Source organism: Malaclemys terrapin, chromosome 2, assembly GCF_027887155.1.
Source record: "Malaclemys terrapin pileata isolate rMalTer1 chromosome 2, rMalTer1.hap1, whole genome shotgun sequence".
Taxonomy (NCBI): domain Eukaryota; kingdom Metazoa; phylum Chordata; order Testudines; family Emydidae; genus Malaclemys; species Malaclemys terrapin.
This window is the reverse complement of record NC_071506.1, coordinates 80246791-80269310: the sequence shown is the minus strand read 5'-3', so window position 1 is coordinate 80269310 and position 22520 is coordinate 80246791. Positions and strand designations below refer to the sequence as shown.

The 22520-nt window shown below is 40.2% G+C and overlaps 1 protein-coding gene across 4 annotated transcripts in view; it reads left to right on the top strand.

Annotated features, from left to right (window-relative positions):
- Positions 1–19079, top strand: part of LAMA3 (laminin subunit alpha 3) — a 191451-nt gene extending 172372 nt beyond the window's left edge. For 2 of the 4 annotated variants that reach the window (XM_054018250.1, XM_054018248.1), the window contains exons 64-78: positions 1419–1541; positions 3656–3780; positions 4142–4262; positions 6444–6584; positions 8255–8385; positions 9396–9527; positions 11219–11363; positions 11653–11822; positions 12791–12980; positions 13684–13824; positions 14699–14858; positions 15065–15195; positions 15987–16080; positions 16464–16583; positions 18333–19079. In XM_054018250.1, the coding sequence (XP_053874225.1) occupies positions 1419–1541; positions 3656–3780; positions 4142–4262; positions 6444–6584; positions 8255–8385; positions 9396–9527; positions 11219–11363; positions 11653–11822; positions 12791–12980; positions 13684–13824; positions 14699–14858; positions 15065–15195; positions 15987–16080; positions 16464–16583; positions 18333–18478 (2070 nt within the window). In that variant the 3' untranslated portion in view covers positions 18479–19079. The remainder of the gene's footprint in view (positions 1–1418; positions 1542–3655; positions 3781–4141; positions 4263–6443; positions 6585–8254; positions 8386–9395; positions 9528–11218; positions 11364–11652; positions 11823–12790; positions 12981–13683; positions 13825–14698; positions 14859–15064; positions 15196–15986; positions 16081–16463; positions 16584–18332) is intronic. The other 2 variants (XM_054018249.1, XM_054018251.1) reach the window with 2 other exon arrangements.
- The last annotated feature ends 3441 nt before the right edge of the window (positions 19080–22520 follow it).

Here is a 22520-nt window from a genome sequence, read left to right as displayed (position 1 = left end):
AAATGCAATAGATGAACTGCAGTTTTTGCTGCTTTGACCCTTTATATGGCTCTGAAAGAGATCCCCAAAAGAGTAAGGAAAATACATTGTTGTTATGCGTCATGTTACAGATAAATGGCATTTTGGTAATGTAAACCTTCCTTTAAAAGGACTCTGTATACATTTTTCCTTTTCATCAAACCAGTTATTTTTGTGATATTGGTACATGACAAAGGGAATTGTGTAACCCCCAAAAATGTAATAGTCATTTGTGCCTACCTTTCAAAATTATAGGCCAAATTCTGCTCCCAATTACTCCAGTTGAACCCATTGACTCCAATGGAGTTGCACCAGTGTAACTGGGAGGAAAATCTGGCCCTATACTGGCATCTGAGATGAGTGCTTTTTTGATTTAGGTATTGTGATTAGAGCTGATTGGAAAAATTCCAACAAAACATATTTTCATTAGCATTTGCCGATTCTGCAAAATCTGAAAGTTTTGCAGAGATAATTTGATTTTGCCAAAGTTCCAGTGGAAACCCACCTGGTTTCCTGCAGTTTGCTCTACCGCCTCCTTGACAGCTTATCTCCCAGTCAGCTGGGAGCCTAGGCTTCCAGGGTCCACAGCTCTGGGGCTGAATTCTATTTCTTTGGAGAATTTTGAAATTTGCAGAGTTTTTTCCAAACTGAAACAAAACCTAATTTCAAAATATTGAAATCCCACACACCACATGGAATTACCTTTCTCTGCCCAGCTCTAGTTCTGATAAATAACAGAGCAAGGAGAAACTTAGAGTATAGGTGATGATTCCTATAAACTTTGAGGCTTCAGGTAATCTGTTAGGTGCTAGAACTAATGATAAAATTGCCTTATTACTTAATTGTTGTATTACTTATCTAATAAGAATGCTATATACATATTTGGTATGTTTAATATAATAAATCATTGCCTTATTGCTATAATAAAATTCACTAAACTCTGAAATAAAAAAAGGATGCAATCAAAATGTTGTGGAGATATGATGGTATTTTTTTGAGTTGATTCATTTTCGTGCGTTTGAGTTAATTATATTTGTCATTAAGAGTTTAAATTCTAGAATATTTCATATTATCTTTTCTTTTTGCCAAAAACTTTCTTGTTATTATTTACTGTCCTGGGAGGCAGTGTGGCCCAGAGGACAGAGCACTGGATTGGGTTCTGTTTCTAGCTCTGCCATAGGCTTGCTGCGTGACCTGGGGCAAGTCACTTAACTGCCCTGTGCCTCAGTTTCTCCAGCTGTAAACACCTGCTTTGTAAAGCACTTTGAGATCTACTGATGAAAAGTGCTATATAAGAGTAGTAGTATTATTATTTAACTTTATTAAAGTAATTCACAAGACAGTAAAAATACATATGATATATTACACAGTGTTTTTTTTTTTTTTTTTCCTTATTGCAGGATCATTTCATTAGTTTGAATATTGAAAATGGCCATCTGGTGTTCAGATACAAACTTGACTCAGAACCTCCAAAGGAAATAGCAAGCAATAAAGAAGCTGTAAACGATGGAACATATAAGCAAGTATGTCATTTAAACAAATGATATATTTTAATAAAATATATCATGAACTTCTGAAAATATATAGATCATAATGGCTGAAGCTACACATCCTATTTCAAATTCTTCTGAATGTGAAGTTTTGCCTTTCTTTTTAGATGATTAGGCTAGAAAAACACTAGCTTATGTGTGCAGCTCATATGGAAATTAATCTTTACACTGCCCCATATCATGTATTTCTGTGGGAAAATAATTCCTGGCAGAATAACCACTCAAACAACTTGCTCTCTTGCAAGTGTATTGCTTTAATTAAGGATTATAATATTAATTGTAAATACCAACATTATTTTAATGTTTAGTTTGGTATTTTTATCAGAATTGTTTTAAGAAAAAACTTTTAGCTGACCTTTATGCAACCGCTTTTTTTATCTGATCAGCTTAAAAGCAGTCCAGCTATTTTGTGGAGCTATTTATATGAAGTCTGCTATGAAACACATAATCAAATCCCTTTATTGATGATTATTGTGGCCAAAAGTATAGTTAAACTGTACTGTTAAAATAGACAGATTTTTCAACAATAAGAAAATCTGACTGAAAAGTAAAAATAACAATGGTGTATGTGTTTATGTATGTATAGCTTAGAGCTGGGGAAATATTACAGATAATTATTTGTGAACATACATTCAAACTTTTAAATGACTTCACTTGTCTGTGTCCCTTTTTTGTTCAGCTTTCCTTGGATATTTTAACAACTATGTTTACTGGCAGGAATATATGCCTAAACAGCCAATTTTAGGAGAATATTTCAGAACATTCACAAAAGGCACATCTTGAATTCATATACATGAGTACTTATGCCAGAAACCTAATTCTAAAAGTCACACTCATCCAGTCAAGATGTGACCTGTGTCCAATCAAAACAGCTCAATTTTGACTTACAAATGTAAAAGCCAAAAGCAGTACTCCCAGTGAACCAGATGTAAGCAGTTGGTAGGCAGGGGGATATGTTTGCATAGAATACAAATGGAATTTCAAATACCATATTAATTTGTAGAAATCACAACTTGTTTGTAGACAATTTGCTCACAAACAAGAGGGCTAAATTTGATGAATAACTTGTTTACTGTGAATAGTTCATGCAGCTTTTGTGTGTGTAGGTGTGTGTAAATGCACTGAGAAAGGAGTGGCTAATTCAAGTTCTGATTGTAGCTGGAAAAACTGCAGAGACCCGAACTTATTAGTAAAATGAAACAGAACACCCTTTTGCTAATTAAGAAACTTAGCGCCTGATTTTCAATGGTGCCAGTCACTCACACTCAGAACTTCATGAGTCAGAGTGATTCCAAACCATGTGAGTATTCAGTTTTGCCACTCAACTTTATGTGCCATACTTGCTAGAAGGCAGTGGGTTCCAGTGGCTAGGACTGGAAGTTATGAGATCTGTGTTCTGCTCCCTCTCTGCCACTGATTCACTGTGTGAACTTAGAAAAGTCACATCACCTTTCATCACCTCAGTCTCTTTTGCTGTAAAATAGGCATAATGATACTTACTCTTCTCTCAAAAGTGCTTTGAGAACTGCAGATAAAATGCATAATCTAAGTACTAAGTATGATTACATCTATTCATTGCTAGACCACTCATGCACAAAAATCTGCATACATCATTTAAGCATGTATTACTTACAAAATGTAGAATAAATCGACTTGAAGCAATGCAGTTACTCTGTATTTAAACTGGTGTAAATCAGAGGAAAATTAGACCATTTGTATTATGCTATGTTTGCACATTTTCAGAAGCGATGTGCCAAGTCTTCATTTATTCACTCTAATTTAAGGTTTCGCCAGTAATACATTTTAACGTTTTTAGACGATCTCTTTCTATAAATCTATAATATATAACTAAACTATTGTTGTATGTAAAGTAAATAAGGTTTTTAAAATGTTTAAGAAGCTTCATTTAAAATTACATTAAAATGCAGAGCTCCCCAGACCGGTGGCCAGGACCCAGACAGTGTGAGTGCCACTGAAAATCAGCTCGCGTGCTGTCTTCGGCACGCGTGCCATAGGTTGCCTACCCCTGTGCTAAATTATTCTTATTTATTTTGTGTGCACTAATTCTCACTATCTGTCCATTTCAGATTAAATTATACATTTCTAGTAAACAAAACTCAGTTTTGATTAATCCTTGGATTAAAGCCAGCATCAGTGTCTTTAAGTTCACCACATACTACCTGGGTGGAATTCCATCTTCTCTGCGGGAACGGTGAGTTACGATTTTAAAAAGTCAGCAGGCCCAACCTTTCTGTAGGGTACACACACAAACCTCCCACTGACATCAGTAGAAGATTTTGGTGTGTATCCTATGGGAGGACTGGGCTCAGATTCTGTATGTTGTATGTGATGTGTAAATATATGTCAAAATCTGCAAGTTGTGGAAAATCATCTGGCTCTTTGTTACTTGGGATATGCTATGTAGACAGGACATGACCGTGAAAATTTGTGTGCAATGAGGGTTCATCTTGGAATCTGCTATTTTATTTTTCTATTTCATATCATTCTATTGACTGACTGTTGTACTATTCTGTGATTGAGGTAACAAATTACTTTTTTCTCTCTGAAACCAGCTTTAATATCTCCACATCTCCATTCCGTGGCTGCATTAAGAATGTGAAAAACCCCATCACTGCGTCTGTTACTTTTACTGAGACCATTGGTGTCAGTAGGAAGTGTTCCGATGACTGGAAGGTAATTTGCAAAGTTGCTTTTAGTATGTTTGTTTTTCACAGATTGATAGAAGGAACGGTTAAATCATCTAGTCTGACTTCCTTTATATCACAGGGCATTAACTTTCAACCAGCCTTGTGTTTGGCTAGAGTATAACTTCCAGAAAGACATCCAGTCTTGATTTGAAGACATCAAGAAATGGAGAATCCACCACTTCCCTTGGTAGTTTGTTCCAATGACTGATCACCTTCACTGTTAAAAATTTGTGCTGTATTTCTAATTTGAATTTGTCTGACTTCAACTTCCAGCCATTGGTTCTTGTTATCCTTTCTCTGCTAGACTAAGGAGCCCTTTTTAGTAACCAGTATTTTTTCTCTTATACACTGTAATCAAGTCTCCTTTCAATCTTCTTTTTGATAAGTTAAACAGATTGAGCTCTTTTATTCTCTTGCTGTAAAGCATTTTCTCAAGCTCTTGAATCATCTTTACAGTTCTTTCCTGCACCCTTTCCAACTTTTCAGCATCTTTTTTAAAATGTGGACACCTCCTTACTCCTCCTCATTACCCCCCTGTTTATACAACCCAGGATCACATTAATTATTATTATTATATTATAGCCCTTTTCGCCACAGCATCATATTGGGAGGGCATGCTCAATTGTTTGTCTACTGTGACCCCTAAAATCCTTAGTCACTGCTTTCCAGGATGCAGCCCTTCCTGAATGTCTAACTTACCAAGCTACCCTGGTCACTATGTATGACTGTTCTGTCCTCATGATTATTTACCACTCTGCCAATCTTTGTGTCATCTACAAATATTATCAGCAGTGATTTTTATATTTGCTTCCAGATCATTGATGAAAATGTTGAACAGTGTTGGGCCTATTAGTATTGAACCTTACGGAACCCCGCTAGAAATAACCCCACTCAATGATGATTCCTCTTTGACAACTACTTTTTGAGATGTCAGCCAGTTCTTAATCCATTTAACCTGTGATATTGCATAGTTCTAAATTTTCAATCAGAATGTCAGACATACTAAGTCAAATGACTTACAAAAGTCTAAATATATTACATCTATGCAGTTACCTTTATCAATCAAACTTGTAATCTCATCAAAGCATGGAATCTGGTTTGTTTGGTCAGACTTTCATTTCCATAAAATCGTATTGACTGTCCTTAACTGTATTCCTGTACTTCAGTTATTTATCAGTTGAATCCTGTATCAGCTTTTCCATTGTTCTGCCTAGATCTGATGTCAAGCTAACCAGTCTATAGTTACTCAGGTCATACCGCTTGCCATTTTTGAATACTGGCACAGCATTAGCACTCTTCTAGTCTTCTAGCATTTCTCCAGATTTTTAAATTATGAACCTTTAGCAATTGACATTCTTAAATAATCTTGAAAAATGTGACTAGTGGACCAATAGCTGTCTCTACTTTGAGGAACGTATTGGGTGATATTAAGTGTGTATGGGGTCTACATAGGTAGTCATCTCTTACTTCCTTTTCCTATCCCTGATGGATCCTCTGAGTTTTTGTCTGCATCCCATGGCTGTCACAACTTCCAATGTGCAAATCCATCCCCAGAGCCCTTTGCCACCACCGCTATTCTCCCTGCTGCAGCCAACTGGGTGGGACTCCCTTTCAACTCTGTGAATGCCACTTGGTTTGTTCATGGTAGCCACTTCCTGTTGAAAGACTCTTGTCACTTCTTCTCCTCCCTTTCCACTGAGGTTGACTCTACTGCCAGTACAGCACTCTTGGCCTCACTGCCTAATGGATGAATGAAAGGGATTCAAATCTGAATGTACTCATTCCAGACCAAAGTTCATTCAGGTGGACACCGGCCCTGCCTGCCTACTTTTTGTCTTTGAATATAAAATCATCTGGCCTTTTCTGATAACATAGACAGTAAACAGAGCAGAGCTGTGTATTATACTAAACAGGCCTCAGTTTACTTACACTGGTTCAGATCAAGATTGACTCCATGGATGCCAACAAAGTGTATATACTTGTTCTGTACTTGGAAACTCAGGTACCATACTCTCAATTTGTCTATTGTATGTTTTCAGTTAGAGTCCATTCATGTATATATTAGTTTGAATAAAAGAATGAGAGACCGATTTCATAACTTACCTTAGGCAGTCCTGTAAAAAAAGTGATACATGAAAACCTAATTCATCATCTCTTTGCCTTTTAGCTTGTGCGATCTGCAACTTTCTCCAGGAATGGAATACTGGATTTGAATGATGAAGGTTTCCCATTTCCCAGCAATTTTCAAGTCGGATTTGGCTTTCGTGCGTTGGCACCCAGTGGAACGTTATTAAATTACAATATAAGGGTATGAAACATTCATTTCTGTTTCTGGATAAGAAAACTCATGTCTGTTTGGGACAGGAACATTTTTCAAAATCTCAGTTTCTTGCAGAATGGGAAAACTTTTTCCTGCTCAATTCTACTCACAATAAGATCTGGTCAAAAAAAAAATTGAGTTTTGAAATTTTTCATTGAAAAGAATAGACCTTTTGTGGTGGAAACTGTCCCTTAAAACAGTGGTTCTCAACCTTTCAAGGAGGCTGATTTGTCTTGTGTACCCCAAGTTTCACCTTGCTTAAAAACTACCAGCTCACAAACTCAGAAATAAAAATACTAAAGTATCACAGCACACTATTATTGAAAAATTGCTTACTTTCTTATTTTTACCATATAATTGTAAATTGAGAAACACTGATATAGTACATAGAGAAGTATAAACAAGTAAATGTCTGTATGAAATTTTAGTTTGTACTGACTTCACTAATGCCTTTCATGTAGCCTGTTGTAATACTAGGCAAATATCTAGGTGAATTGATGTACCCCCCTGGAAGAGCTCTATGTATCCCCGGGGTACATGTACCCCCTGGTTGAGAACCACTGCCTTAAAACGTTCCCATTTTCCAACCATGACTGCACAGCACTCCAACAGTGTGGGTAAACTTAGGTACAGAGAGATTAAATGACTTGCTTGCTAATATGAAGTGGCAGAGAGAAGTGACTCCATTGGAGGGGCAGACTGTGGAAGAAGTTCCTCTGTGCTTGTGCTTCTGGAGGAAACAATGGCATTAAGTAGGTGGGGAGTTTAATCTCTACCTCTGGTAAAAGTCAATTAAAATACGTTTAAATAACTTTTTTATCTTTTTTTATTTTTTTGCATCCCAAAGTCTGGGGTAGGCAGGGAGAATCATAGAATCATAGACTTTAAGGTCAGAAGGGACCATTATGATCATCTAGTCTGACCTCCTGCACAATGCAGGCCATAGAATCTCACCCATCCACTCCTGTATCAAACCCCTAACCTATGTCTGAGCTATTGAAGTCCTCAAATTGTGGTTTAAAGACTTCAAGGTGCAGAGAATCCTCCAGCAAGTGACCCTTGCCCCACACTGCAAAGGAAGGCGAAAAACCCCCAGGGCCTCTGCCAATCTGCCCTGGAGGAAAATTCCTTCCGGACACCAAATATGGCGATCAGCTAAACCCTGAGCATCTGGGCAAGACTCACCAGCCAGACACCCAGGAAAGAATTCTCTGTAGTAACTCAGATCCCACCCCATCCAACAGGCCATTGGGCATATTTACCGCTAATAGTCAAGATCAATTAATTGCCAAAATTAGGATATCCCATCATACCATCCCCCACAGCTCCCCTTGGAAGGCTGTTCCAGAACTTCACTCCTCTGACGGTTAGAAACCTTCATCTCTTCCCTTCTCCAGGAGCTGTGTTAGCTGCAGGGGTTCTGGAGTCGTATGATTTGGGATATTACCCTGAGAGAAGTACAGTTTTTGGGGTGGCCCAGATCAGTTTTGTGGGAAGGAAGTTTTCCTCCCACGGAGCCATGTTGGATTCCAAGAACTCTTGGGAGCAATGCACGCTGCCACCCTGACTTACCATTGGGAATTGGGTTCATGGTGATATCAGGAAAACCTGAAACTGCCTATATTTAATTATAAGTTTATAGGATTTTTTTTTTTTAGCCTTATGTGCTTACCATCTTTCTGAGAGACGGCTTTGTAATCGTAAAGATGACAGATGAGGAAAAACAATCCAGCAAGAAATATGAAGATGGTTCAATGCATTATGTGTCAGTAATCAAAGATGGCGACATGTAAGTCCAGTTCTGTGTTTGGTTTTTGAATGGACTGCAAGCCTTGGTTAGAAAGAGAAGATTGTAGAATGCTTGCTTGACCTGATGTTTGGTTATAAAACGGTACGGAGTTAAAACTAAATTCTGAATCATGCTAGCAGTGGATATGGACATTCTGAAGCACCAGAAGATTCTTGGTCTGCGTATTTGCATGTCAGTACCTACTGAGTTTCCGTTCAGCTCCTGAACTTCACAGCAACACTGGTAGTCTGAGCTTTCAAACCAAAAGGCTTGAATCTGCTTTTCTGTGCACTAAGTGTCTTTCTCTGTGGTTGGGCAAGACATAGCTTTGGACAGCTTCTCACACACATAGTCTTCGCATCTTTGAGTGTAAATTGCAAACCTGTCTAATGCAGCTGTTTTACAGGCCTGAGGAGGAAGGGTAATAGCTCTCCTAATGTTCTCAATATCGATCTGATATATAGATTATGAGACAATTTATTAAAATTTATCTAATTTACTGAAAATTAGATGACTTCTAAAACACACTGGTCTCTATAGGGTTATATAAAAACTTGTGCTGGCTAAAAAAGAAGGGTTTGAAAGATAGCCTGTGATTGTATTAAAGCCCTGGGCTAGTGATAACGTTCAGAGTTTTTCTGTAATAGCAGTGTCCAACTTGTCAAATTCTGTTTCCTTTTGGCATAAGGGGTAGAATCCTGACCCCATTGAAGTCAATGGAAATTGTGCTGTTGACTTCATTGAGGCCAAGATCTCACGCAAAGAATGTAAGGCTATGTGCTGCTGTCATTATAACTGTACTGCACCATTTTAAATATGGTTAAGTCAATGAAGTAGTACTGGCATAAAACCCATGGAAGTGATAGGAGACCAGGCCTGTAAATGCCATCAGAATTAAAATGTAACTGGAAGGCACATGTGTGTCAGATCTTTCTTTAAAAAAAATTAATTTAGCTGGTAGCGTGTTTTTCCTAAATTTTTCACTCTTATTTGTATTCATCTTGTTTCAGGGTCAGGCTGCTGGTTGATGACCTGCCTGTGTCAATGGCTGTTGAACTTCAAGGAATGTCTAAAAAATTAAGTTCTGTAAGATTGGGTGGGGATAATTTTGAAGGCTGCATCTCCAATGTCTTTATTCAAAGGTACTTAACTTGGGAATATTTGTAGGTGCCGACATCGGGGTAAAGAGAGAAATGACCTGTTTTCCTTTATGAGTAATTGGAATTTCTTCTCACTAATCTGCATTTCTTCTAGATACATGAAACCTTGCTGAATGCATAACCTTGTTGCACAACAAATAAATTATTGTATTTGACCAATTCATCATTTTTGTAAGATTTAATGGAGTTTGATCTTTTGATCTTTTGGAAGATCACTCTGAATTGTATTCCTTCACGAGAAGTTTGGTTTAAAAGCATGATTATATTGGAATGGGTATATTGCAAGGCCCAAAATTTTCAAACATCTGTGCCTAAATTATACTCATCAAAAATACATGTGCAGCCAGATAACTGCATGAGCAAGAAATATTTGCATATGCAAAATGAATAATTACATCAACATATAGGGGTACTTGTAAAAAGACCCGATTGCTGGTTTATGTTACCCATTTGTTACTCAGTTTTTTTCCCTCCACATCCACCTGGTGGTAGATACATCTTTGCAAGCCCAATTTAGAAAAGAAATTTCACCTTAAGTGTTTTCTTTCATTAGATTAATTCCTATCACAGGTATTCTCCCAGCTGGGGCCTGCTTGTTTCCGCTGACTATTGAGTGTTTGAATGTGCATGAGTGTGTGTGGTTTCACAAAAATTATGATGTATTTTTGGTTTGTATATATCTTCATTAAATCTTTGCCTTAGCATTGTGAAGTTGTGCAACATGTATACTAACCTCCCTGTCCATCTGTGATCTACCAAAATTGGAGAGATTCCTTTAACCTTACAACCTACATACAGTATGTGTACATTTATTCTCATTGATCTAGCCTTTGCACAAAGAAAATTGGTATAAGAGTGTTTCTGGCAACAGGGCAGAGTTGCACAGTAACAAACCGATAGCTTTTTAGCCCTCATACTTGGGATCCAGTTGAGTGGGTATGTGGCTGATTTAGCAAGACTGTAGGTTTGACCTGACCAATCCTCTTCTATCGCTAATCAGCAAAACCTTCTTAATCTAGTCCAGAAGGTCTGACACTGCCAGGGTTACTGTATTCCAGCTCTCTTTTCTCAAGGGCAACAGCATTTTTTCAAGTAAGTAGTTTTTGGTAGGCTCCTAAATTCAGTTGAGGATGCAACAGCAGTGGCTTACCTCAGTAGTATGGCTGTAGCAGAGGTGATGTTTCAGGCAAGAACTACAAACTCCTTTAGTTTTTCACAAACTTCCCACCCAATAGGTCATGCAGCATCTTCAATGATTCCCCCCCCCCCCCCAAGAAAGCAGCTGATACTTTTATTTAGGCTTGGCCTGCTAAAACTGCCAGAGGAACAGCACTAGATGCTATATGCCACCTACTGTATAAGTGGTTGGGATTTCCTGGTGACATCACATGCTAATACAAAATATATGAGTTCTTATGACAGTAATTCTGGATGTGCCTGTGCCAAGAGTTTAGGATCATTAATATAAATCATACTATTGTGACAGGTGAAAATTGGTAGATGTCCCTTGACCAGACTGTAATTGAGAGTAGATATACCTTGTAAGGCTATATGTCCAAACAATGCAGCTCTAGAATACATGGTGGTTTTCATTAAAGAATAGGGATGATAAAGGGTGGTCTCCTATAGCACTCATTGCTCATTCTCATCCTCGTGTTTATTCCTCATTCTAGGACAGGTCAGCTCCCTCAAGTTCAAAATCTAGTCAGTTATACTGAGAAGTCTGGTGTATCCGTGGGAGCCTGTAGGATATACAAGTCACCCCAGCCAATGCTGCTGAAAGAATTAGCAGATCCTAACAGCTCTAAGATTTTCAAGGTATGTTTATGTTTACTATAAACTCCAGTCCACACTGATTCTCAGGCTTAGGCTCCGCCAACATGAGCTGGCAGGGTTGAGGAACTGATGTTACTCCTTTTCCATCTAGCATCTGGAGCAGGGTCTCCCTTCTCCATATCCCATGCTCAATATATAACTCTCCAGAGTGATAACAGTTCATCAGACACTCAAAGAAGCGTGTTGACTGATTCTGATGGGAATTATGAAATACATGTATTGAATTATTATCTCAGTTATCCATATTAAAGATTTAAATTCTGCCTTGCAGTTACAGAAGGAAAAGCACCTTGCTTACCTGACAGGTGCCAAAGTGCAGCTAGACCAGAAAAGCTGTGCTTTATCTACTCAGCTAAATTTCATCAATGGAGCTTATCAGTTTGGCAATGCTCCCAACAGTCATTTGCTGTATACGCTTTCTCAGGCATCACTGACAGACAGGTAATGCAACAGTTCTCCACTCAACTTCTAATACTGTATTCTTCAATGAACCTGGAGCCTAGCCTTTAGGTGCTAAGGGTTATGATTTCCCAATGTGCATCTCTTTGGGAGTAATGGGGTGCACCCTGATTGTTCTGTTAAGGGCTTGACAGAGAACTTTTTCTCCCAATCATTATTTCTACAAAACAAAACTGAACAGGTTGCCTGGAATGAGATGTTTGAATTTAGTGCACATTGAGGCCCAATCCAAGAATCTAAATCTGCCGACTTCAGCCCACATTCAGAAATGTGAATGGTGTACCACATAATTATGATTCCAAAAGCCACTATTGTGTTAACAAATTATTCAACTTGTGTTTATAGGTCAAACTCTCCCCCTACATTCCATCATAACAGTTAAGACCAGACTAGGTGCTTCTGTTACTGGTTTCTGGGATGGAACTCTCTGAGACTGATGACTGGGTTTTTCAGAAGAGTGTCCTTGTCTGTCGAAGTTCCTTCTTCTCTTGGTTTGCCAAAACTAAAATTCAGGACACACTATATGGCCCTTCTGTTCAGAGAGGATTTTTAATTAAATTCAGTGGCTAACAAACAGCGAAGATACGCACTGGCCTTGTCTACTCTATATTCTTTACAGTACTAAGTACATCATCAGCATTCAAATACTTAATAGTAATCTCACTTTGCTGTACTGGTATTATAGGAATATGTATGTTTGTTCCAATTGAATTCACATGTAACTTCCTGCACAGCACAATGACAATAAATATAACGTTTCTGATCACATTTATATCCAGTCTTATACTGATAATTCCAACAACCTCAGTGGAGTGACTCCTGATTTACACTGGTATAAGTGAGAGCAGAATCAGGCCCCCTGCATCTTTCAAAAGGGTATGGAAAGAGTATGACAGTAAGCAAAACAAGGCCATATTTTAATGTCTTCTCTGATCCTCTTTCCACTAAAGGTCACATTTTTCAATAGACGTACGGACTGCATCATCGGGAGGACTGATATTTTTTGTGGGAAATAAGCCTGAGAGCTCTTATATGGCTCTTTACATTTCCAAGGGACGTTTTGTCTTTTCATTTGGTGTTGGAGGGAAGAAAATTAAAATCAAAAGCAAAGCAAAATACGATGACGGGCAGTGGCATACTGTAAGTATAACGACAGTTAGGACAGAATTAACTGTGTGAACCATTGCAAAACATGAACCATCGCTTAATATGCACAGTCGTAAGTGCTCAGCATTTTAAAATGCTGAGAGTATATTCACCTCAACCTTGTCGAGCTAGTTCATATGACTGAAGGTTCATGTGGATGACAGGTCTTCATTGTCAAAAAGCTCATGGCAGTGGCCTAGTTCTAATGCAAATAGTATTGTAACAATACTTGTATTACTTTAGGAAAGTTCCCCAAAAAAGGGAACATTAAGGTAGATAGTATGTGTCTGTGGGATAGGGACATTATGGTATAAGGCATTATTCTGATGCCCGTTGGTGTATATCTAGAAAGTCAATGGAATTACTCTGGTTATATACCAGAGTAAGGAAAAACAAGAAACCTGGATAACAGATGTGCAAAATATTCCTAGTTTTTGAACGATAAGGTATTTGAAAAAGCATTTTGCCCACCTACTTTCTTTATATTTTTGCTAGTTTCAAGTGAGCCTCAAAAATGTGTGCTGATTTTAGGACTATACTGTCTATAACTTGATGGATAGGGTTTTCAGAAGCACCAAAATGATTTAGGAGCACAAGTTCCATTGACTTTCATTGGGACTTGTGCTTCTACCTCACATAAGTGATTTTGAAATCCCACCCAATGTGTCTAATGGTAATTATGCTTTCCCCCACAAAGGTGGTATTCAGTATGCATGGGAAGAATGGCCATCTTGTTATTGATGGTCTGAGGGCCAGGGAAGGAAAACTGGCAAGTAATTCCACCTTCACCACTAAGCCACCAATCTATCTGGGCGGGCTTCCATCCCTGAAAGTACAGGTAAATAATGGAGATTTTGAGGGTGTTTTTTTCATTGCACTGCAAATGAAGACACTGAAGTATTGTAAAGGGAGGTCATAATGATGAGAGGGATTTAGATTACTAAGGCCATCTATACATGGTGTCCACAAATTCCTAATTATAGACATCCCCCCTTCCCCAACTGTGTGCCCAGCCCTCAAATTATCAACATTTCGGTCTATAAATTGATTGCAGCCATGTGCTGCTCCTGATTCCTCTTTACCTCCAAAAATCAAATTCCTCTTTTCTCCAAGAGCACCTCTTCCCCTTAGAGCGTTCACTTCAGCAGATACTTAAGGTGTCTCCAGCTAAACTAGATTTAGGAATATTCAGTACCAGAGGGAGGGATTCCCACTTACTATCACTGTGATTTTAGGAGGGATTATAGATGTAGAACTTGATTCTAATCTTAGGTATGCATTGCCTCTGTTACCTTTAAAAATGACCTGTTAGGTATGTGCATCACTACACAATAGCTGTTTGGGGTGGGTGGGTGGGTGGTTAGTATTTGAAATCAGAATTAGACTGTTAGATTGTCAACATTTTGATGTATCATTGGAAGACAGCTATTCTACAAATAAGATTTTGCAATAACCCTTTCAAGATTTCAACTTTTCTAGCACGCTTGACTCTTTTGTGGTTTACTGGTATTTCTTTCATGACATAGTACACATTTACACCGTATCAGGGACAGTCTTTAGGTTCATTTCATACTTGGGTACCACCATCAAACAGTGCTAAAGAACTGCTTGGCTGATCTGTTATTAAAATAATAGCCATCATGCTTTAATTTGTTATATTATTATTAATTAATTATTATTATTATTACTCATGTTTTTAAATATGCTTTCAGAATATACCAAGAAAGAGTTTTGTAGGTTGCCTGAGAAATTTTAAAATGAATGGAAAGCTCATGAATACTCCTCATCGGAACACTGGTGTCCCTCCATGTTTGGATGGCTCTTTGGAAACTGGGATATATTTCTTTAATGAAGGGGGATATATCGTCATTGGTAAGTAGTGTAGCAATCGCTACGTGGAGCTGTCTTTATTATATAATCCACATAGATAGATAGATAGAGACATAGATATATAAATATCAATTTATTATATCATACTGATATAGCTCCATGTTGTACGTGTATATATAGATGATACTCTTCCCCTTTTTAATGTGCTGTTCTAATTATTCTCCTTCCTCCCCTTCTCACACCTGCAGATAACTCTTTTGTGATGGGTTTGGAATTTAAGATCATATTTAACATTCGTGTGAGAAGTCTAACAGGTGTCCTACTCCATACTGGAAACAAACAAGGCAACTATTTAACTGTTTACATGGAGGCAGGAAAGGTGAGTGTAGGGTTTATTTCTGTTTGAATTGTATTACCATAACTAAGAAGAGAGACACCTTACTTTGAACACCAAACTAACTTAGTACAAAAGAAAACCAAATTAAAAATACATTTGAAAACTTCATGATGGTGTCTTATAACCATCTCTGGGGAGCGTGAACCTTAAATTTGCTACCATACCAGTGTGCGCGGCTTCCATTGTATGCACGCAGGCTTCCATCAGGCAGCTCCATGATAGTCCATGCAGGGTGAAGGGAAGTGTCAGAGAATCCTCCTCTCCTCAGGACAAGGAACACCTGTGGTATTCTGCTCCTACAAAAATCTAGAAGGGTTTAGGCCAGTGGATCATGGAACCATGTGCTCTAACTTCTCCTTTAACCGTCAGGCTGCTAGGAAGAGCGCAACCATGGAGCACTGACTGCTTTGTGCAGCTCCCTGTGTAGTTTCTCCGTAGCTTTCTGCACACACCCACTGCAGAATCTCAGCAGTTCTATTTTAGTATCTTTTTCAATAGCTGAAGGGTGTGTCAGGGGAGTTGAAGGAAACCCGGGGAAGGAGGCAAGGGCGTGGATTTATGTATGTATAGAGTATACACTGTCCTCTCTTAGGACTCTGTAAATGGAATCTATCTTCCTTTAAGGAAGACTGTTTGGGAATACAAATATTTTGACTGTGCCTTTTAAAGTGTTGGTGAAATGCACCAGTCAGTGAGTTCAGTAAATTGTTTAGAGTCGGATATTCTTTTGTCACTCCTTTCTTTTCCCTAGTAACTTGAAAGATGTTTTACAGGTCACTGCCTCTGGAAATAATGGTGCTGCAGATTTCCAGACATCTGTCACTCCTCAGCGGTCTCTATGTGATGGACAGTGGCACTCCATAGCAGGTACTGTATCCTCTTGCCTGCTCTTCTGAAACTGGAATGGGTGGGAAGAACAAAAAAGACTGCCGTAGCCCTAAATTTAATGCCTAATCCCTTATACACTAAATAATTCCATTGCTGTTTTTTCTGAGAACACTCTTTAGAGTAATAACAGGTTGTAATTATTTAAGACTGCATGTAGGGAAGAGAACCTTTGGGCTTTTATGTTGAACACTTTCTCATCCCCATAGTATTTTGGTATATGTCAGTTTGACTTGGAAATATAGTGAAATAAAACTTCCCCTATAAATCACACTCCTGCAAGACAAACACTTCTTAAAATAGTAAGTCATGGCTAGTGGATGCTTGACTGGACCAAAGTTACTGATTTACCAAATTCCTTACAGTAACTCAGAAACAGAACATTGTGCACCTAGATGTGGATGCAAAGAGCAACTACACCATTGGATCCTCGGCCTCACTTTCTGCTAACGTGGGTCATCCACTTTATTTTGGAAGAGTTCCAGGTAATATTACTTCAAGTTAATGTTTTGTTGCTCTTCCTGGTGTTTTGTTTCTTTTTGTGAAAGAAAAAAAAATCAAACACACTATGGGCCATATCATCTCCTATAAGGGAAAAAATACTCAGGTGACAGGAGACTTAACTTGTATTATCTCATCATTTTTTGTCAGGTAGGCAGGGTCTTGCACACTTTTTCTCTCTCTCTCTCTCTCTCTCTCTCTCACACACACACACACACACACACACACACACTCTCACTCACTCATAATTTTTTGTCAGGTAGGCAGGGTCTTGCACGTTTTCTCTCTCTCTCTCTGTCACACACACTCTCTGTGTCTACAGTACAGGCTGGCATAGCCCTGTAGCATAGATGCAGCCTATGCCATTAGAAGGCATTTTTCTGTCTGTGTAGGAACACCACCCCCCTGAACAACATTAATTACCTCAACAGAAGCACTCTTCAGTCAACATAGCTATGTCTACACTGGGGCTTAGGTTGGCATAGCTACATCGGTCAGGGGAGTGGTTTTTTCATACCTCAACTTACATAGCTATACCAATATAACTTTCATATGTCAACCAAACCCCCTCCACCACCACCACCACCACCACCAGAATTGGTAGGAGGTCTGCCACTTGAAACACACAGATATATTATCTTTGGAGGTCAATGCCATCCATTGGGGACCCTGTGTGTTTGCACTGCTTCCCAGCCTCCCCACCACTCCCAAGTCTGTCTGGCTCCATCAGGGTCTGTGCTGTCAATACCTCTCTACTAGCCCTAGTCCCACCATCAGGGTCAGCTTTTTTGTGCTGCAGGAGTCACCATTCTGTTATGTGAAATTTGGGTCAGGAGAGAGGGGAAAAATGCTAGTGTAAAAATGAATTGGGGCAGCAAGGAAGGCAGAGGTAGCTACAGACCTAACATTTCCTCTTTTCTGCATTCCCCCCTCCCCGCCCCCCAGCTAGATCCATGAGCCAAGGGAACGCTGACTAGCCACCAGGGTCAAAAGGGGGTAACACTATAAACATTACAGTATTTATATTGGGTCTGATGGCCCCTCTCTGTTTTCACCCAGTCTACATTAGGTTTTCCTCGGGATGTTCCGGTTGGGAGTAAAAACTGATGTTGTTGTCTGATATTTTCATTTATACAAAGTCCTGCTTCTCCGAATGCAGGAGGAACCAAAAGCAGAAAGGAGTAGCTTCTTAGCTTACAGGCCCAAGCTTCTTTCAGCCAGCACCCCCAACCCAGCACTTCTCTCAGGGTCACTCCACGCTGTCTCAGTCACTGCTTGGTTGTGTGTTCCTCCCCCTGGCCCCCACCAAAACAATGCTCACAAAAAGCTGCTCCACCCATATAGTCCAAAACTCCTGGGAAGGTTCACATACTCCTTTTGTTACAGGTGAGGGCTTGAGATGAATTTATCCTTCCAGTTACATTAACTGAAGGGTGCATTCACACCCATCAATCTCACTGAGGTTTTAACTGAATTCATAGCAAGGTTTCACCAGTTCATAACAACAGCAAAACATGATAAAATGTGCAATAATTTTTTAAATTATTTTATTTACCATAGTAAAGTAGTTTAATTCAACTTGGAATGTTGGTATCGTATTACATTCTGAAAGCAAAGACTTTCAATAATCAGAGGTATCAAAGGGAACATCTTAAAGCCACCAGCCTGTTGTATTCAGTGCTTTACAAAACAGCTCATATTATTTAGCTGCTCTTTCTTCCTTGTCTTTACAGCAGATTTGGAAACACCGTTGGTTCCTGTTCGGGACTCCTTCCTTGGCTGTCTGCAGAACATTAAAATAAATGACAAACCTGTCTCTGTCAGCAAAATTTCAGAGGTTCATGGTGCAGTCAGCTTGAATGGATGCCCTGCCAATTAACTTTGCCATTACATAATAAGGGAATTATTTGTACCCTGGTTGGGTTGGGACTCCTGATGTACTGTATGAATTACTGCAATATGGGTTCTCCTTCCCTGATCACTGTGTTACTCTTGTCAATTATGATGTTCAAAATGGCTTACAAGTGGATACATCTTCTGGAATGGTGGCCTGTGCCAAAGCTAATTAAAAGTGTTGGCTTTGTTAGACTTCTTATTAAATTTGATTGCTTTCCCGGGTAATTCATTGGGTGTGTGAGATATATACATAAAATATAAAATAGTATTGTTTTTACACATAGTGGGCCAAATGCTGCTTTCATCCTCCCTGGTGTAGCATTAAACTAACTCCATTGACTTAGCTGGAGTTATTTTGGATTTACGCTGGTGTGAGTGACTGCAGAATCTGGCCTAATATAAAGAACTTTATAAAAATATATACATTTCTTTGGGTTGATGAGCAGTGTTTATACTGAAGTGTACATTAATGTTAATAATAATATAAATGGAGTTTGAAGCACTTTAAAGAGTGGAACTCTGGAAGATTGTTGCTGTGTTAAGAGTTCTGGGGCCAAATAAATGGAATATGCTCTTTTAAAGTCTTCCATATTCTTATTTGGTTGTAAAATTCTTTTAACACGGCTTTTTCCTTAACTTGTTATTCACCGTGGCCAAATTCTGCTTGGTTTATGTGAGTAAGCCCATTGACTTCAAGGAGACAGCTTGCCCGAGTAAGTGGGACTGGGCCCATTGTTTCTGGTCAACAGACTTTAGATATGAAACACTTCTGATTAGGATAACTTTCCCTGTGGCTTTCAGAACCAGGATAGATGCTCTGTTTGTTTTCCTGATGAAATGAAGACTAGACCGATTTATTAACACCGAAGTACTGAGCGCACTGTCACTTATACAGCACAAACTGCAACACTAAAACCAAGAGAATGCTTTGTTTGACATTCAAGTTTGCTTGACCATGATCCCTTACTCCACAGAACCCTGTTTGCATTGTTGTTATGAATATGGGGCTGGGCTGAGTAAATGCTGTGGGGCTTCAATCACCACATTCATTCAAACCCAGCATTTTCACCCTATTTAAGTATTAGTCCACTCCCCAGGGCACAGCCCCTATCCTTGTCTGAAAACTGCACTCGCTCTGCATCTTCCGAGGCTCGGCAAGTCTCTTTGGAAGCTCTTGTGTTGTTCCTAAAGTCAGCCACTAGGTGGCATAAGATAGCAGTATAAACAAACCTCAGGTCCCACAGGCTGTGTGGTTCATCTTCATGATGTGTCCAATGCCTTCCAGGACAAGATTCAGCAGCCCTGTCTATGTTTGAGTGTTTGGCACGGCATGCAGTATGGGTAGTAAAACATGCTGCCTAGCAAGATGGCCCTTATGGATTTGAGCATTAATTTCATAAAAAATCTTGTGGTTTCAATGCATGTGTTTGAAAATCAAACCAAAAACCCTCCATTATATCCAGGGCCGGCTCTAGGGACCAGCAAACCAACCACGTGCCTGGGGCAAAACATTTTCAAGGGCAGCATTCTGGCCATTTTTTTTTTTTGTGCTTCCGGTGGCAAAAGCCTAGAGCCGGCCCTGGCAGCAGCAGCGTGTCGTGCATGGGGGGCCCCCTGTAGCCGCTGCGGTTCGCGCCGCGGGGGAGCAGCGCCCACACCTTGTGGCTGGGCCGGGCAGGCTTCGAGCGGGGGACACTCAGGCTGGGGGACACCCCAGGGGGCACACGGAGCTGCCTGCAGGTGCCGCAGGGCGGCCGCCCCCAGTGCTGCAGCCGAGGCTGGGCGAAGCGGCCCAAGCCACCCAGGGACTGTGGCAGGGCGGCCAGAAGCAGCAGCAGCAGCGGGGCCATAAAGGGTGTGGTGCTGCCGTGCAGGGCCTGCGTCCTGCTCTCCGGGACTCCACTGCCTCTGGGGCTACCCTGCCCTGGCTCCTCAGCCATCTGCCGGGGCGGTCCCCCGGCTCTGCCCTCCTGGGTCCCGGCCGATCTTGGAGGCGGGAGCCCTGGATGGAGGGACCCTAGGCTGAGGCGCGGCCCGGGAGCCCCGCTGCTTACCCCGACCCTGCCAGCACCGGACCGACTGGAGGTGAGGGGGGAGCGGCCAGAATCATCACTGGTGGGGGGGGAGCCCAGGACTGGGGTGGCAGGGGGTGCGGGTGGGGGGCGGGAAGAGAGAGCCCAGGGCTGGGGTGGGGGGCAGCCAAAAATTTTTTTGCTTGGGGCAGCAAAAAACCTAGAGCTGGCCCTGATTATATCAAATCTCTGTGTTGCTCCTTTTTCTGTGGCTATTCCGTTAGGGGCAAAGCCAGCCCTCTCTTTGCCCGTATGGAGGGTTCTGTAGCAGCATAGCCAGTGTAGTTCTGCTGCTCTATGGTGAGGGGTGGGGAAACGGCACAGAGGATGAGCTGTGACAGGGACTAGAGGATATGGTGCTGCATGGATCCACCTGTATCACACCCCTGGAGGTGGTCTAATGACCCTTACGCTATTTCAGCAGAGAGCAGGCAGCAGCTAGTATTTATATAGGATGTGTCTTCACACCGTTCAAGAAGCTTTCCAATGGGTAAGTTAGCCAAAACTATTGAAAGGTGCAGTTATTTTACAACCTTAGTTGGCATTAACATTTCCCAGTGCAGGAGAGGAAAAACAGTAAAAGACATAGAAAAATTCTCCAACAATTCCCCAGCAGTATTCCCATAATTCCGACCTGCCAAAATGCTCCCTGCAGCAGATTCTCCCTGACTCACAAAGTAGTGATGAGTCAGTCTAATCCTCCTCCCCACAGCCCAGAAAGGGCAAGCTCTTGTTTTTCAGAAATTCTAAGGCCGTGGGGGGGACGGGACCATTGTGATCATCTAATCTGACCACCTGTATAGCACAGGCCTTAGAATGTCCCCAAAATAATTCCTAATTTTGCGTAGCTGAGATTTAGTATCACAACCCAAGGCAGATCTTGGATTCCAATCCCCTTGCAATTGGTTTCATTTAACCAGGGCTAGTTCTAGTGCTGACTGGAAATATATTTAGAAAGATTTATTGAGTAAGATCTAGTGATTAGTAACTGTTACTTTAAAAGCTGACTGGCTGTAATATGTATTGTAATTGTGTTGCAAAGTCAGTTCTGTTTTTCATCATTTCTTCAGTCATGTTGTTCCCATAATTGACTAATCACCCCATAGTATAAGATTGTCTTGTCAACTTGTGCCAACAAGTAAAACAATCAAGACCTTGGATATATGCACCTAAACACAGATAAATCTACAATGGGCTGATAAACATCTGCTGAAAATCCTTTAGAGTTTAGATCCCAGCAGTCACTGGGCAAGCCCTACTTTACGAAGAAATTTGTTTCTGATTACGCTGGTAATTTAAAAAAATCTGATTACAAGAAGAAATTCAGGTACTAAACGGTGAGCTACAGATCATACATTACACCTGATCTGTGTATGAAATATTCTGAGCTTTCCCAAATGAAAACCATCTTCTTTCCCGAAAATGAGGGTTTATTCATTTGAATAGCTCCAGCTCACCAACTGCAGAGATGATGTACTGAAAAAATTACTTTTGTTTCAGTTCTGCAAGGAATTCATTTAGGTGTAAAAACACCCCCCAAAAACTTTAATTTATTTTATACAAGTCAAGAATGATTGAATCCTATTCTCTGATCAAAAGTTGGCCACATGCCGTACTTGATAACCAATCCAGGCCAAGTTTAGTAATGGCATTATAATTATGAACGTTACCAAGGCACTCGTACCAAGCCCTCTGCAATTCTCCAAGACAATGAGTGGAACCGATCCGAAGTCCACTAAAGACAACGGAAAGACCTGCTGAACTCAATGGGCTTTGCATCAGGCTCTTTATGGATACTTTTTTTAAAAATACATATTTTCTAAATAACTGTTCTATGGTATCCGCCCATCCTCCTTCCAGTTACACATATAGCATTGAAAAATAAAGCTGCCGTATATAAGAGAGCGGAACACGGTCTCCACGTAGCTAAGACACAGCAAATATGACTATTCT